Below are 18,213 nucleotides of genomic sequence, written 5' to 3'. Positions count from 1 at the left end.
TTGAATTTTTGGAAACTTTAACTGTGCTGTCAACCTTGGAAAAAAAGTTATCCCAGTTTACTGTGTTGAGTTGGCATTGCACAGAAATTAACAGCCATATTGGTCTAGGAATGTTCATTTTTTTCCCCCATTTGTACAGGGATTACACACTGTATTAAATATGTAAAGTCTTTGGGCCTAGGATCTAGCTCAGTGGTTCTGCCGCCTGCCTCATAAACACAAAGTCCTGAGTTCGATCCCTGATACCCCCCCAAATTAAGGTCTTATCTACACGGATTTGATTACAGGAACTAATATCCTCTAAATAATGAAAAAAAGGGCTGTTGGGCCCTTAAAGTCAGGGGACACCCCAACACGAGAGAGATAATGATTTACAATGTAAATTACTGCTGAACCATATAAACATGACCATCCCTATATCTCTACCTGGTGATTATGAAAGGATCTAAACGTAAAGGCTTAATTACAGTGACTGCCTTCCCATGACCCTCACATGACCTACTGCTTAGGTCACTTTGAACATCAACTATTTTTTTCCGCAGTACCAGGGATCAAACTCTGGACATTGCACCTGCAAGGCAGGTGCGGTGCCACTGAGCTAAATCCCTGGCCCGAGAAAATCAACTGTCTTGTTCTTTGCTGTACCTTATAACACTTAGTACATGATACATACACATCTATTCTATTTGACACTGAATGACTATTACACTCTGGGTACTATTTTAGGGACATAGTATCTGCCTTTGGGGAGCCTACAATCTGGCTTATATCATATCCTATGTTCATGCTTATTCAAGTACTTATCAGGCTTGATTGTAATTGTTGATTTTTAATTTATTTTTAGTCTCCTTTATCAGATTGTGATGACTTAACGGCAAGCATGAAAGCCAGGCGTGGTGGCACACACGTGTAATCCCAGCACTTGGGAGGCTGAGGCAGGAGGATTGCTGTGAGTACGAGACCAGCCTGGGCTACATAGTGAGTTCCAGATCAGTCTCAACTACATAGTGAGACCCTGTCTCAAAAAAAAAAAAAAAAAAAAAAAAAGAGGCAATTATGATGTGTTTCCCGTTGCTATGTGTATTAGTTGCTTTTGGCTACTGTTTAAAAATGCCCAAGATAATTAAAAGAAGGAAAAATTTATTTTGGTTCCCAGTTTCAAGTCTGAGTTCTGTGACCGATTAGCCCTGATGCTTTTGGGCCTGGGGCAAGGCAGTACTTCATGTGGCAGAGTGAAGCTGCTTAACTCATGGCAGCTGGGAAGCAAAAGAAAACGATATTAAGTGGCTCGGTCCCATATCCTCTTCAAGGGTATGCTGCTAATGATCTAACTGCCTTCCACTAGGCCTCCTCTCCTAAAGGTTCCACTGTCTCCCAATAGTACCACAGGCTGGTGACCAAGCCTTTAACACACAGGCTTTTGGGGGACACTATTCAAACCATAGCAGTATGTCTACGAGGTCTGTCACATCCCATAAATTCAATAAATGGCTTGATAACGAAATAGACAATATGGATGCACTAATGGATAAATGGGGCACAAAAACGATCTTTTCTATGATCTTCTGCATATACTTAAGAATGTTTTTGTCAATGGGATACCTTTTCTAAGCCAGTCACCCAATCACAACTGTAAAACAGAGGATCCAGTATGACAGGTTCAACTTTTCTAACCAAATCCTAAAGTCTTTGTCTTCTTAGCTCTGACACACTTGACAGTTCCATTTTAGTGTTTCTCTTATTTTCAGTGGTGCTGTATTTGTCACTCTTTCCCAAAACCACACTCACTTTAATCAGCAGTTATTTCTATTAACTGTGAGTAACCAATGACATTCACTTCAACCAACCGCCAGAGAAATAACTCTTTTTATCTCCCCTGCTGGTACTGGGGATCGAACCCAGGATCTTGCACTTGCAAAGGAGGCACGGTGCCAGAGAGAACTAATTCTTGTTAGTAGTTTGAACTAATCTTGCACTCAAACTCTAAGCCTACACCTTCAACTACTAAGAGACTGCAGATTAAATAAGCTGTTATCACTGTGTATGTTGAACTGATAATGCAGGTAGGAATGTGGCTCCAGGGCTGCTTGAGCTTCTAATTTTTCAACAGTTGCTATAAATTGTAATTTTGGTGTGAAGGTTACAATTTTTTCAAATAGTGGAAGGAGTGATCACATGGGCCATCTTTTCAAAGTAGAAGATGATTTGCAGATGGATTAAATGAAATGAGTCAAGAACAAATCCAAGTATTTTGGGCCTAAATAAATAAAAGATAGACGTTATTGAGATGGGGGAAAATTATGGAAAGAGCAGTATGAGGAAAAGGTGGTGAGCAGAATTCAGTTTCGAATATATAGTAAAACCTCAGTTTCAAGCATAATTCATGCTAGAAACATGCTTGCAATCCAAAACACTTGTATATTAAAGTGAATTTCCCAATAAAAAATGGAAACTCTGACGGCTTCTTCTACAGCCCATAAATTTTAATGTAAAAATTTAAATACTGTAATATAATACAAAATAATAAAGAAAATAGAAAATGTTAAGAAAAATAAACAAATTAACCTGCACTTACTTTGAGAAATTCTGTGGCTGGTGTGAAGGAGACAAGAGAAAAGAGTTATTGTGTAGATGACTTTCCTTATCACTAATGGATCACTGCCATCTATTGGGTCAATGGCATCTTTTTTTTTAGTACAGCTTTAATACTGGAACCTATCCAATGATACTTGCTTTTGCCTCTTTTTGAAGACTTTGTGAAAATGTGACACTGCACTGTTGTTAAACAGTTTCACTGCTTGCACTGCTATAGCATTCAAGTGTTTTTCTACAAAACTTTGCAGTTTCCCACATTTTACACATCTTAGTCTCATTTGAAGTGAGGGATTCCTCTACCCTTTTCTCCTCCTTTGTAAATAAGATCTCCTCCATAACTTAGGGTTATCTGCTGTTGCTTGCAATGCAGATCCATTAGTTTCTTAGTAGTCAGCTCCTGGCTATGTCCCTCCACCAGCTCCTGCGTGCCATTCTCATTTACCTCCAGCCCCATGGTCTTCCCTAAGGACACAATTTCATCAGCAACTGGCAGGTTCTGTTCATGGGCAAGGCCCTCTAAATCATATCCAAGAACTCAAACCAGTTTTCTCCAAGCAAAATTGAGGGTTCTCTTGGTGATTCCATTCCAGGCTTTAACGATGAGGTAGTTCACAATATGGAAATGATTTTCCAAAACTCTTGGAGGGTATGGTTTATTCCTTTGGTTACCTCAAAGCCTTGCTGAAACAGTGCTTTGGTGTAAAACTAAAATTTGAAATGACCGGCTAATCCATGGGCTGGAGGATTGTGAGTGGTGTTGGGAGGAAGGAACTTGACTTTAATGAACTCCAATTGCTCCAGTGAGTACTCCAAAGCCTGGAGGATGAGCAGGAGCATTATCCATTACCAACAAGGCACTCGGTGGCAAATTCTTTTCCTTTGGTACTGGGGATCAAACTCAGGTCCTAGTGCTTGCAAGGCAGGCGACGGAACCACTGAGCAAAATACCTGGCACCAGAAAATTCTTTTCTAAAAGATTATCTATCTATGTATCTATGTATCTATCTATCTATCTATCTATCTATCTATATTTTTTTTAAACCACAGGACTGAAGATCTCACTGATCCATTCAATAATATGCATGATTCAAGCCTTGCTGTTGGACCTCCAGATGTTTATCTGGTTCTTCTGTACCTTGTATTTCTTGAAGGCTCATCAATTCTCGGAATGATACACAGAGGCTTGACTTTGAAGTCCCCACTTGCATTAGCACAAAGCAAGAGCGTGAAATGGTCTTTCTTGGGCTTGTGACTGGACACTGCATTCTCTTCTTCTGTAATGTATCTCCTCTTTGGCAGTGTTTTCCAAAAAAGCCCCATCTCATTTCAGTTAAAAACTTGCTCTGGCAGGTTAACACTCAGAAACCATGAGCCTCTAGAACTCAATAGTAAACATCTCAGCTGCCTTAGCATCTGAAGCTGCTGCCTCTCTGTACCTCACAACCCCAAGGAAGCCACTTCTCTTAAAGTTATCAAACCATGCCCTGCTTGGCTTGAAGCTTTCTTCATTTCCCATTTATGTACTTAGCCATTTATTTATGAGATTGGCATACAGGCCTTTGCCTTCTCACAAATAAAGTTCTTGGTCACAGTATCACCTGCTTTTTTTTTTTTTTTGTAACAGGAATTGAACTTGTGACCTTGTGTTTCTGAGGCAGGCAGTGGAACCACTCTTGTGACTTGTTTTGCTGTGTCTAGTCCTCTTATTTCTTCTTTTATCTTATTTATTTATTTTTTGCTACTGGGGATTGAACTTGGGACCTTGCACTTGCAAGGCAGGTGGCAGAACCACTGAGCTAAATCCCCGGCCTTCTTCTTTCTTCCTTAATATCATGCAAATGATCGACATAGATTTCTTATAAAATCTTGCAATTTCAGTCACTCACATAACTCATTTGTATCTTGAGGATTTCCTCTTCACTTCCACCGTAATCATCTCCTCCTTCTTACCACCATTCTTTTCAACCTTTTTCTACGTGTGTCATTGTATATGCTCACACAGACACTGACTGCAGTGCAGTATTAATAAACTTTTGTCATATACTGTATTTAATGTAACTGGCAAGAAGGCATGCATCAGAGAAGAGTCTACGTCTGCAGGCAGCCTGACCTAGGATATAAACTGACCTCTGGGGCAGTCCAGTGTTTAAAGGTTGATAAAATGAGACAATCAGTAAGAGACTGAGAAGGAGGGCTGATGAGGCTGACTGAGAGCCACAGAGAGTAGTGTCAAGTAGTAAGGAGTGAATAACTATGACAAAGGCTGCTAATATACAGAATGGCAGGAAAACTAGAAGGCAATAGCCTTGATTAACTTCTGACAGTACAATGGTAATAGTCTAGTCAGAATGGGTCAAGAGAGAACAAGCAGGGAGAACAGATAGATAGATAACACTTTCAAGGAGTTTTTTTTTTTTTGGTACCAGGGATCGAACTCGGGTCCTTGTGCTTGCAAGGCAGGCCACCGAACCGCTGAGCTAAATCCCCGGCTCAAGGAGTTTTGATGTAAAAGGTAACAAAAAACATGGTATGGCACTCAGAGGGTATAGGGACTCAAGATTGGGTTACTGAATGTGTGCTATAGGGTAACAGTAAAGAGGTAACAGAAGTATAATGCAGAAAAGAGAAGGAGTAACTGCTGAAACTATGTCCTCATGTGGGCAAATGGGGATGAGTTGCAAGGGAAAGGGTTATTCATACGTACGAGCTTAGGCCTTCCATTAATAGTGACAGGAGTGAAGGCACAGCAAGTGGAGATTAATGCAGGCTGATGTGGTAGGAGAAACAGGTTAGTCTTCTTCTGATTTCTTTTCTTTTCTCTTTTTTTTTGTACCAGGGATCAAACTCAGGACTTTGTGAGCCAGGCACGGTGTCACTGAGCTAAATCCCGTGCCCTCTTCTCTTTTCTTAGTCAAACAGGAAACAAAGCCACAGCTAGGTGAATAGGGTATGGATGAGATGTTGAGGCTTTGAAGAGAGAATATACAAGACATGTATGATCCTTGCTACAACAGAGTTTACGGTTCCCTGTGGGAACATGTGCGAGTGAAAGGACTTTTTAAAAGAAGAAACACACTTTCCACAAAGAGAAAAACAAACCGCCCAGACTTAACTGGTTGAATAGTAGCACAGGGAATTTCTCCCAGAGGGAGGCATCACTTAAAGGTTAACAAATTTTTTTTTTTCTGTGAAGAGCCAGATAATATGTATTTCAGGCTTTGCAGATCGTAAAGTTGCTAGAATAACTACTTAATTCTGCCCTTGCACTTTGAAAATAGCCACAGATAAAATGTAAACAAATAAGCATGACTGTGTCCCAATAGGACTTTAAAGATACAGGTAGCAGATCACTCTTGACCTATAGCCCACAGTTTGCTAAGCCTTGATTTAAACTGAGGCTTAAAAGGGTAACAAAGAATAGAGTCAAGAGGTGATGGCAAGATCAAAAAAGCATTTCGTATAGAGGGGAAAAAAATGTGTAAAGGCCTACATGCTTCATTACTTCCACATCCCACTTTCACTGTGGTCTGCCCAAGGATGCTAGGTTAATTTTCCTAAATGACTGACTTAATGTTACTTTCTTATCGAAGAATCTACAAGGACTTCCTACTGTCTGCTCTGCCAGGTCTGAAGTCTACCACCTGTTTTAACCACATTATCTCAATTCAAATCATAAAGAATCCACTGTGATACTAGTTCACAAATTTTACTGCACATTAGTCTTAACTAAGAGAAAGGTAATGATGCTTTTAAAAAGTCTGATGCTTGGGTCAAACTTTATACCAACAAATCAGAAACTCTGTATCAGAACCTCTGGGAGTGGAACATACACATCAGCATTATTTTAAAGCTCCCCAGGTTATTCCAATATACAATGAAGTTTGAGAACTAATGCAGTGTACCACATATTCATATGCTCATTCTCATATTCATATGGGCCTTTGCATCACATGCTGCCTCCTCTGACAAAAATATTTACTATGGATTTCTCCAATCACTTATCCTTCTAAAATTTCACTCTTCTTTTTTTTTTGTAAAAGCTTTACTGGCTCATGCCTGCACAATGGAATCATATGATATGCAATTTGTTTTGAAACAGTCACTTGGCACCTTCATTTATGGAATTATTATTCTTCCTCTTCAAAACCTTGTAACTGTCTTTATTACTAGTTATTTTGAGAATACCTTACCAAACGATAACATCTTTTTCAGCTGAGAAAGTACTTCTTTTCGTGTCCCATCTCTAAGTACATCTCTAATTAGCAAACAGATGACATTCCATAAACATTTATTCATTTATCTTTCACCACTTAATAAAGAGCTACATGCAACAGTCTGAAAAATTCCTTTCATTTACTTATTTGTTTGAGACAAAGTCTTCCTCTTTTGCCCATGTCAGTCTCCAACTTCTAGGCTCAAGAGATTCTCTTGCCCCAGCCTCCAGAGTGGCTGGGACAACAGGTGCATGCCACTGAGTCTGGCTCTTTCTTTTACTTACTTATGTGGATTTAAAAACTGAAAGATGAATCTCACAAAAATAATGTACAAGAGGCCAGACGCAAAAGAATATTTAATGAATCACTCCATGTACAGAAAGGTAAAAGGCAGGTAAAATCTTTATGTTAAAAGTCATGAAAAAATAAAAAATTAAAAAAAAAAATAGCTGGACGTGGTGGCGCATGCCTGTAATCCCAGCACTCAGGAGGCTGAGGCAGGAGGATCGCTGTGAGTTCGAGACCAGCCTGAGGTATATAGTGAGTTCTAGGTCAGTCCCAACTACATAGTGAGACCCTGTTTCAAAACACCAAAAAAAAAAAAAAAGAAGTCAGGATGCTAGTTATCTTTGGAAAGTGAAAAGGGGTACTAAGAGACTGGAGAAAGGGAGAATGCTTTTCTGGTATAACAGTCATAATTGTGCTCATTTCATAGGTGTTTTCACTGTGTGACAATCTATTGAGAAATAATCTACTGAGCACTGATCTGTGTACTTTCCTATATGCATTTTATATTTAAAGATAAATGTTTTCAAAAAGCTAAGTATCAGTGACAAAATCCACATAACCATTTCCTTTTCAAGAACAACCAAGTTGTTAAAAACTGCAAATTAAACAGGCTGAACACATTAAAAATAAAATAAAATAAAGTGAACTATTTGTGAAATGATGTGATAATGAACATTAAAAAATCCCAAAGTCTCAAACCAGAGCTTGGGTAAGGTGATAAGGAATACAATAAATAGGACACAGACCTTAAATGATTCTTATATTCTCAGTCATATTTTTAAAAAAATACCTGTACATCCAGTCGCCATTCAAGGCTATGGTAACTAGGAAGGTCAGGTGCCAATTCATTCAGAATAGTTCTGATCTCCTTTCTGTTGTCCAGATAAAGCTGAAGCAATAATTTGTTTAATTCTTCAGAGAATCCCAAAACAAAAACAGAGTCTTGGAAATCCAGTTCAGATATCTAAAAGTAAATTAATTTTAACAGATCAAACTGTTAACTTTGTCTAGTAAAGACTAAAATATTACACAAAAGATGTATATGATATCCCTAATTTTGTCTATAAAATTTCTTAGAGATGACCATTGCCTACTATTCCAACACCTGAGTTACTGGCATATAAAAAATATTTAAAAAGTATAAAAGAAAAGAATATATTCAATTTTGCCTGTTCTCCATCATGACAAAAACTGCTGACATGCACAGAAAACAAATAATTTCATTCTTTCTTCTCCTAGTATACATACACTATAGCATATGGTTTTGACAACATGCAGAATTAGACAGTTTTAATTTATACCAGCAAGGGGTATTCATATCAGCAATTTTTTTTCCCTGTGGTACCGGGGATTGAACTCAGGACCTTGCACTTGCCAGGCAGGTGTGGCACCACTGAGCTACACCCCCGTATTAGCATATGTTAAAGTCACTGTTTAAGTATTTTTCACAAAAGTAATTACACCATTAACATTATTAAAACATATAGGTACCTGCCACAACTATAATGCAAAGCGCACTAAACTTTTTATTTATTTTTTTTTAAGGATTCAGATAATACAAAGCAGTTTTCAGAAGTCCTTACCATAAGCTTTGAGCTCTCAGTGAGGAGATATGTTAGTCCTTCCACGCCATGCTGGACAGTGTCACTACTCACATTGAGTTTTCCTAAGAAAAGGAAAAATAAACAAATCAATCATTCTGTGATATTTAACCTTTTATTCAAACTGTTTAAAATATTTTCATTTATACCAGGTTTCCAAACACTGCAATACAAGAGTAAGCTGGCTGGAACCTCCTGCTCTTTCTCACTGTACTCCCTCCCAGTTGCTTCCCATATTTCCGACCATGTAACCATAACAAAACCAATTGTGGAGGCCAGTACCGGCTGCCCAGTCCTTCTCTTGAACGCGAAGCTCTTCAAGCCTGGCAGAAGAGGAACTCAACAAGGACTGACTTAATCGCAGAGTCTGCCCTCAGCAAGGGGAAGACAACAATATCTCAGCAAAAGCAGTTGTGTGGATAGTTATTAACCAAACACTTGCATAATATTTGCACCTGATCCATGTATTTCTAAAGCCTTTGATACACAGTGCTTGTTAAACACAATATTTCTGAAAGGCAGGGGATGTTGTGTTCATTTTAAACACGAAGAAACTGATAATTGATGCTTTGAATATCTCAACTACTTATGGTACAGGCAGGGTTAGCGCCCTAACTGAGGAACTTTGGTGGTTTTAATCTGTTACAATGGGAACAAGACACTAGGACTCCTAAAAGTCTCTTCCTTTCTTGGGCGACAAAGAATAGCCTGCACTTCCGAACGCAGTTTGCAGAGCCCGGCTCCTGCTCTTCTTACTGGCAGCGCCTTCGTAGATTTTAGGGTTCGATCCTCGCCTCAGGAACTCCACCGCAATCCGCCCAAACTCGGCGACCACTGCAACGGAAGTTAGGAGGCCATGAGCGCCAGGTGTTGTTACAGTTGTTACTCCTCTTGGCGTTTTCCCCAGCCTACAGAACAGGCCCTAGCCTCTCTTACCCGCGCTGTCCACTTGCGGCAGGAAAGACAAGTGCTCCTTATGCTCCTCAGACAAGTCCAGCAGCATCTTCGCGGCTCAGCCAATTTCCCACGACACAGCCGGCCCCGCCCCCGCCACTTCCGGCGCCTGAGTCCAAGCGCGCAGAGGTTCGGGTGCCGCAGCTCCGTAAGTTTTGGGTTCCGGCCTCTCGCGGTCGCCCCTAGCGGAGGCCCTGACTGGGGCAGGATGGGTAGGGTAGAGCCCAGAGTGGTGTAGGAGCAGGACTTTCTTCCTATTCATAATCGCCCTGCCAACATGTCCTGAGTTCCTACTGGGTGACCGGTTGTAGCCTTTGACGGAAGAGAAAAGATGTTTAAAATCTGACATGCTCCTTCCCTCCTGAGCATTCACGGATAATAGCAATACAACTTAATACTAGTTAAGCACTGTGTCGTGAATATTGCTAATGTTTATTAATTCGTTTTCAGTTCATAAGAACTTATATGGTAGATCCCTTATTATTTCCATTAGAAATAAAGAAACAGAGATAACAACTGAAACTTTTATAGCGTTATTAGTCTGCACAGAGCTTTTGTGTATGTTAATTTATCTCATTTAATGCTTTCACTACATAGGACCTCCATTTTACAAGTTAAGAAACAGTTCTAAAGGTTATGTGGTAAAACCAGTGACAAAGCTGGAAGGAGATGGTCAGATCCAGCTACACACCAGGCTGAAAACTGAAGGTTGTTTTGTTTTGTTTTGCTTTGTTTTGCTTCAGTACTGGTGATTGAACCCAGGGTCATGGCATGAACTACATCCCCAATCCATTTTTTATTTTGAGACAGTGTCTCAATAAAGTCGCTAAATTCCCTAAGCCGAGCTTGAACTTGTGATGCTCCTGCCTCATCCTCCCAGATTACAAGCCTGGCAAAACTTAAGGTTTGTAACAAGTTTTCTGTGCTGCTGGGGATCCAACCTAGGGCTTTACATATGTTAAATACAAACTCCATCATTGAACAACATCCCCAGCCTCTTTAACAGGTTTTATAAGTGATTCTAAATTAGATAAATATGATGATGGCAGTAACCTAAGCTTGTAGAATTCAGAACAATGTCTTTATTTTGTTTTGAAGATGTGTGAGACTTTGGGCCCTTTTCCAACTTTCTTCTTACCTGTTCGGTACTAGAATTCAGAACAATGTATTTTGTTTTGAAGATGTGTGAGACTTTGGGCCCTTTTCCAACTTTCTTCTTACCTGTTCGGTTCAAATATAAGATATACGGTAGTAACTGATAGGAAGATGATCCTCCAAACTCTCCCTTGGTAGTGTTGGGGACAAGGGAAAAGTAAGAGGGTAGAGGAAGAGACACAGACAGAATGGTAGTAACTGATAGGAAGATGATCCTCCAAATCTCTCTCCCTTGGTAGTGTTGGGGACAAGGGAAAAGTAAGAGGGTAGAGGAAGAGACACAGACAGACTTCATATCTATCTTTTCTACCTAGGGGTGCTGAGTATTGATCCCTGGGCTTCTCCATCCCAGACAAGTATTCAATTACTGAGTTATACACTCATAAAGAGACAATGGTATATTTTTGAGTCTCCCAGGTAGAAGTGGAACTGGGAATTTTCAAGCTCCTGTCTCTGTGTCTACCTTATCCTTCACTTCTAACTGAAATAGTTTCTTCCATTGGGGCACAAAAAGTCAAGTCCTTGAACTTATAAGTTAGGTGTTGAACTCTCATATGGAGAGAGAGAGAGAGGTTTCTGCTTAAGACTAAATTGCTGATCAACAAAAAATGGCATTTTCTGGAGATGCTTTTACTCATAAATATATTATTAAGAAAATGTCTATTGTTAAACAATAATTTTTAGAAAAGGTAAAGTCATGATCCTTCTATGTATATATAATGAACACATACCAAAATTGTATTGAGCTCATTCACTCATGAAGAAATTAGTGAGAACACAGTAAGACCCAATTTCAGCTGATTCAAAAGAAAGGTTAAAGAATGCTGAAGGCTGGGTGTGTTGGCTTATGCCTGTAATCCCAGCACTCAGGAGACAGAGACAGGAGGATTGCCACAAGTTCAAGGCCAGCCTGGGCTACATCATGAGTTCAGGGCCAACCTGAACTACAAAGTGAGACCCTGTCTCCAAAAAAAAAGTGATGAATGAACATTACTACAGATACAGTATTGTACCACTATAAAATAGACTTTCTTCTCTGTGATCTCAGGAACTACAGTGGGAACTGTTCGCTCCTAGTCTGAGGCCAGCACCAAATGCATTAATCAGCTCATGAGTTTTTTTTTAAATTCTTTCAGCTCACTATTTCAGAATTGTCTTGCCCGCTATTTAGCTCAGGGGTTCCACTGCCTGCCTCACAAGCACAAGAGCCCGAGTTTGATCCCCAGGACAAAAAACAAAACAAAACAAAACAAAAAAACAAACAATTGTCTTACAAATGCATATTATAATCCTTGTTGAATTTTCTCAAATTGAGCATACATATTAATCCAGATCAAGAAGTACAGAGTCACCAAAAATTCTTTCAGCTCACTATTTCAGAATTGTCTTGCCGGCTATTTAGCTCAGGGGTTCCGCTGCCTGCCTCACAAGCACAAGAGCCCGAGTTTGATCCCCAGGACAAAACAAAACAAAACAAAACAAAAAAACAAACAATTGTCTTACAAATGCATATTATAGCCCTTGTTGAATTTTCTCAAATTGAGCATACATATTAATCCAGATCAAGAAGTACAGAGTCACCAACTCCCTCAAACCTCTGCTCTGCCCCATCTGGTCAGATCTCCTCTTACGTTCTTTACGGGGAAGATAACACCTACACATATCCTGCTTTGCAACATCCTCTTAGCATCATCTTTGTATTAGCTTTCATGGTACCTCAATCTCCTGTCCAGCTAGAAACTCAGAAGTATTTTTAAAAATGAGCTCTATATCTTTTGTGCCTCTAATTGTTGTTCAAGAGTCTATCATAAAGTCTTAACAAATAGTATCAGAAACAGAATATTTAGAAAAATTTAATAGACTTTTAAGATCTATGCACTAAAATTATAAAACACCATTGAACAAAATTAAAGAAGACTTAAATGGTAACTGAACTACTTTTATGTCACTATAACAAACACATGAGATGATCAATTTATATGGAAAAAAGGTTTGTTTTGGCTACAGTTTTGGAAGTCCCAATCTGTGACCCATTGGCCCTGGTGCTTTTATGCCTGCAGTGAAGCAGTGCATCATGGCAGGTTGTGTGTGATGGAACAAACCACTCACCTCGTGACTGGGAAACACCACAGAGAACGAGGAAGAGGCCAGGACTCCAGTGTCTGCTTGAAGAGCATCCCCCAGGGACCTGAGTGTCTCCCAGTTCATCTCTTCTCTTCAGGATTCCACTGCCTTCCAGGAGCACCGAGCAGGGGACCAAGTGGAGGACATTCCACATCCAAAGTGTAGTAGGGACTTACTCCTACTCTAGACAGAATAGACAGACATATCCTGGGTTTAAGATGTACTGGTTTTTTTTGTTTGTTTGGTTTTTTTTTTTTTTTGGTACTGGGGATCAAACTTGGGATCTTACACTTGCAAGGCAGATGGTGGAACTGCTGAGCTAAATCCCCAGTCCAAGATGTACTGTTTTTAAGAACATCACTTGTGCCCAATCATAATCCAAAAAGGTTTTAAAAATAAAGAATGGAAAGTTCATTTAAAAATTTATATGAAAATGCAAAGGACAGAGAACGGTCAAAACACACTAAAAAAATGAATAAAGTCAGATGAGTCGTCTTACCTGATTTCAAGACTAATGAAGCTATGATATGAAGGTCCTATGGTATTGGTAAAAGGAAAGGAAACAGAATAGCAGAACAGCATAAGGAGTCTGGAAATAAGTCCATAGATATGTTGCCTATTGGTTTTCAACAGAAGAGTCAAAGTAATCTAATGGGAGAAAAAATTATTTTCAACAATGAGTATTACAATAATTAGGTAAATAATGGAAAAAATGAGTTCTTTTCCTTACTGCATACCATACACACAGAGTTTGAGATAAATCATGAATCCTAACAAGGAATATCTTTGTGAATTTGGTGTAAGCAAATAATTCTTAGACAGGAAATGTTAATTATATTTTATCAAAGTTAACTATTTTTGAGATGGAGCATTGTTGGTAGATGCTGGGAGCCTGGCAAAGAGGGCAATAAGTGGTTTGGATACTCTGAGCCACCATCATTTCCAGGAAGGGTTTGACTGCAGTAACCTCTGGAGTAGCTATTGACTGGCTTCTATGCTGATGGCATTTTTGTGTGTCTGTGGTTTTTTTGTTGTTGTTGTTGTTGCTGCTGTTCTGTTTTGTCTTTTGAGGCAAGGTCTGGATGATGGCATTTGTGTGTCTGTGGTTTTTTTGTTGTTGTTGTTGTTGCTGCTGTTCTGTTTTGTCTTTTGAGGCAAGGTCTGGCTATGTAGTTTGTGCAGGCCTGGAACTCACTATGTATCCCAGGCTGGCCTTGAACTTACAGTAATGTTCCTGCCTCAGTCTCCAAGTGGCATGTGCTACCATGCCTAGCTTGCTGATGGCATGGTACATGGGCCAGCAGCGGTGAAGCCATCTGACCCAGAGCAGGCCACTCTAGAAGTCACATTACCATTACCACGGGTCAGTATGTCACCAAGTACAATAATCTCTCGTTGAAGCCAGGTAGCAAGAATGGAGACTGGGACCCCAGGAGCAAGTCACACAGCAAAGGGCAGGCTACCATGGAGAACAGGTGCTACCCTGTGGCAAGTAGGTGGGGTGTCCACGTAAATGGGATCAAGAAAGAAGAGGTTGCCACTGAGACCTGTCTGCTGCAGACATTGTTTGGGAGATGCTGGACTGAAGACCAAGTCTAATGGAGAAGATCTTCCTAGTAGATGTTGGAGGAACTTGTCAGGTGCTACGAAGATGAGCAGGACATGCAACTTTGGAAGAAGCCATGGGGCACTTTGTAATAACCTATGTGTCGACACCTCAGAATTTCAAATACTGCTCTTGGCTTGGAGGTTCCAGGCTACCACATACAAATTCACAAGAAAGGAGTTTTTCGATGCCTGCAAAGCATGAAGTACAGACAGCATTGACAGGTTTTGTGCATTTCCCTAGCCTCTTGACAAGAGCCAAACAAGAAGGCAATTCGAGGATCTGTATCTGTTCATATTTCAGTGTGACCCGAACTCTGAAGAAGGGTGGCAGTCGCTGCATCAGGAAATACCCTGTGAAACTAGTCTTCACCCGGAACAATCTTCCCATATTTGACACAAGACCCCATGGAAATCAGAACATCTCAGGGATTCTTGGAATGTGTTCTTTAACTTCACTCAGGTGATAAGCCCTAATGTCAGCAACTACGGTAAAAACTAGGCCTGGCCAAGTCTCTTTGATACCCTTGTAAAAGGAGCAATTGAATGAAGGAAAAGAGAAGGAGAAGGGAGGTTTCACTCAGCCCAGGACCCGAGGGCTTGTGTACCGATGAGCAGACTTAGCAATTGTCCCAGGAACTGGAAGAAGAATCTGCTTGTTACCCTGCAGCCAAACCACTTACTGAAGGTCCAGGAAATGGTCTACTGGATCTACTTAGCACCTTTCCCTGCCTTGTATCTGAAAGGACTCTAAAATGCTGTACTGTGTTTTAGGCATTCTAATTTTTTTGGTTATTTTGGTTGTGGGGCCCTCAAAATATTTGAATCTGGTGACAAGTTGTGCATTCATTTTTTTCAGCCTTCAGATAGAATAAATGTGCTCTCCTCCCGACCCCTGCCGTATCAGGGATCAAGGTCAGGACCTCATACTTGAGAGGCAGACACAGCACCACTGAGCTAAATCCCTGGCCCCAAGTCTGCTATTTCTTAATGTAATTAAAAACTTATCAACAAAGAAAATCCCACGCCCTGCTGGCTTTACTGTTGAATTCTACAAGAAATTTAGGGAACAGCTAATGCCACTTCTTCGCAAACTCTTTAATGAAATTGAAAGGAAGCAATACCCCAAAACTCATTCCTGGAAGCAAGTGTTACCTTGATCCTGAAAACAGAGAAAGACTCAACTAAAAACGAGACCTACAGGCCAATCTCCCTAATGAACATAGATGCAAAAATCCTCACAAACATATTGGCAAACAAAATACAGAGGATCATGATGAAGATCATACACTGTGATCAAGTCGGATTGATCCCAGGGATGCAGGGATGGGTCAACATATGTAAATCAATAAATGTAATACTCTATATCAATAGAGTCAAAGATAACCATATGATCATCACAATAGGTGCAGAAAAAGTGTTTGACAAAATCCAACACCCATTCATGATAAAAAAAACCCTACAGAAAATTGGAATAGGTGGTCTTTATTTCAACCTGATAACTGAAAAACCAATAGCCAACATCACACTAAATAGTCGAAAGCTGAAATCCTTCACACTAAAATCAGGAACAGGACAAGGATGTCCACTGTCACCACTCTTGTTCGATATAGTCCTGGAAACACTAGCAACAACAAATAAACAAAGCAGCAAATAAATAAATTAGACAAGTAAAAGAAATAAAAGGAATAAAGACAGGAAAGGAAGAAATTAAATTGTCATTATTCATACTCTATATAGCAATATGATACTCTATATGGAATACTCCAAAAACTTTGCCAAAAGACTCCTAGACTTAATAACCAAATTCAGTAGAGTAGCTGGATACAAGATCAACACTCAAAAATCAATAGCCTTGTACAAAAATAGACTCATTGAGAGAGAAATTGGGGAAATAATTCCTTTCACATTAGCATTTAAAAAACCAAAATATCTAGGAATCAGTCTAACAAAGAAAGTAAAAGACCTTTCTTTACTTTAAAAACCACAGCACTCTGAAAAAAGATTGAAGAGGATATAAGAAAATGGAAAGTCGTCCCTTGTTCCTAGGTAGAAAAAAACCAATACTGTGAAAATGGCCATATTTCCAAAACTTCTATATAGTTTCAATGCATTCTCGATTGAAATCCCAACAGCATATTTCACAGAACTAGAGAAAATAATCCAAAAATTTACTTTGAATGAGAAGAGACCCAGAATAGCAAAAGCAATTCTAGGCAACAGAGATATGGAAGCGGGTATCATAATCCCCAACTTGAAACTACACTACAAAGCCACTGTGATTAAAAAAAAAAAACCCAACATGATACTGTCAAAGAAACAGACCTGAGGACCAGTGGAACAGATTAGAAGATGCAGAAACAACTCCAAACATACTAAGCCACCTCATCTTTAATAAAGGAGTCAAACATCCTCATTGGAGGATAGTCTCTTTAATACATGGTGCTGGAAAAAGTGGGTCTCAGTTTGTCATAAATTAAAATTAGACCCATATCTTTCATCATGCAATAAAGTAAAATTGCAATGGTTCAAAGGTCTAAATATTAAAACAGAAACACTAAACCTGCTGGATGATAGGTTAGGTTGAATTCTCGAAGACACTGGAATAGGAAAAGACTTTATGAACAAAACTTCAGTTGCATGGGAACTAGCACAAGAATCAACAATTGGGATCTCATATTATTAAAAAGCTTCTGCACAAAAAGAGACACAACCAAAACAGTGAAAAGACAACCTACAACATGGGAATACTTTTTCACCATCTGTTCCTCAGACAAAGGACTATTAGGTAGAGTAGATAAAGAACTAAAAAAAAAAAAAAATCAGCCCCCCCCAAATTTGAAGACCCAATGAAAAAATGGGCTTCTGAAATGAATAGACATTTCCCAGATAAAGAAGTAAAAGCAGCAAATAAGCATATGAAAAAATGTTTAACATCACTGGTCATTTGAGAGATGCAAATGAAAACAACACTGAGATTCCATCTCACTCCAGAAAGAATGGATGCTATGAAGAAATCAACCAACAACAAATGCTGGAAGAGCTGTGGGGGAAAGCAACACTTCTCCATTGTTGGTGGGAGCGCAGACTGGTACAACCACATGGAAGTCAGTGCGGAGATTCCTCAATGAACTAGGACTAGAGGTCACATTTGACCCTGCCATTCCCCTGCTGGGTATCTTCCCCAAAACATCATACCACAGTGATATACACTCACCCATGTTTATAATTGCAAAGTTTGTAATAACTAAATCTTGGAAACAGCCAAAATAATGCCCCTCCACTGGCGACTGGATATAGAAGATGTCAGTTTTAAAAAATTAAAAAAATGATAAACTAGAGGCAGTTATAATTAAATGTATGTACTTCTTTTTAAATCAGCGATTGAATTTGGGACCTTGTGTGTGCGAGACAGGTAGTGGAACCACTGAGCTGGAACCTCGGCCTGAGGCCATACTCTTATTTTTATTTTATTTTTTATTTTTATTTTTTTCAGCTTTAATTGAGTTTATTGGTACATTTTAGGGATAATTAAAAAATTAAAAATGATAAACTAGAGGCAGTTATAATTAAATGTATGTACTTCTTTTTAAATCAGCGATTGAATTTGGGACCTTGTGTGTGCGAGACAGGTAGTGGAACCAATGAGCTGGAACCTCGGCCTGAGGCCACATACT

The 18,213-nt window shown here is 39.5% G+C and overlaps 1 protein-coding gene and 1 pseudogene across 1 annotated transcript in view; one reads left to right on the top strand and one right to left on the bottom strand.

Moving 5' to 3' along the window:
• Commd2 (COMM domain containing 2) overlaps positions 1 to 9,751 on the bottom strand; it is a 15,775-nt gene extending 6,024 nt beyond the window's left edge. Inside the window, exons 1-4 of the mRNA XM_010625294.2 lie at positions 9,635 to 9,751; positions 9,455 to 9,532; positions 8,681 to 8,763; positions 7,888 to 8,061 (exon numbers count right to left, since the gene is read on the bottom strand). Coding sequence (XP_010623596.1) covers positions 7,888 to 8,061; positions 8,681 to 8,763; positions 9,455 to 9,532; positions 9,635 to 9,701 — 402 coding nt within the window. The 5' untranslated portion in view covers positions 9,702 to 9,751. The remainder of the gene's footprint in view (positions 1 to 7,887; positions 8,062 to 8,680; positions 8,764 to 9,454; positions 9,533 to 9,634) is intronic.
• Positions 9,752 to 14,551: 4,800 nt separating this feature from the next.
• Positions 14,552 to 15,160, top strand: LOC104863080 (annotated as a pseudogene).
• Positions 15,161 to 18,213: the final 3,053 nt, after the last annotated feature.

The sequence above is a fragment of the Fukomys damarensis genome, unplaced genomic scaffold (genome assembly GCF_012274545.1).
Source record: "Fukomys damarensis isolate Sample0158 unplaced genomic scaffold, DMR_v1.0_HiC HiC_scaffold_37, whole genome shotgun sequence".
Lineage (NCBI taxonomy): Eukaryota > Metazoa > Chordata > Mammalia > Rodentia > Bathyergidae > Fukomys > Fukomys damarensis.
Note: the sequence above shows the minus strand (reverse complement) of the source record. Positions and strands in the feature narration are given on the sequence as shown.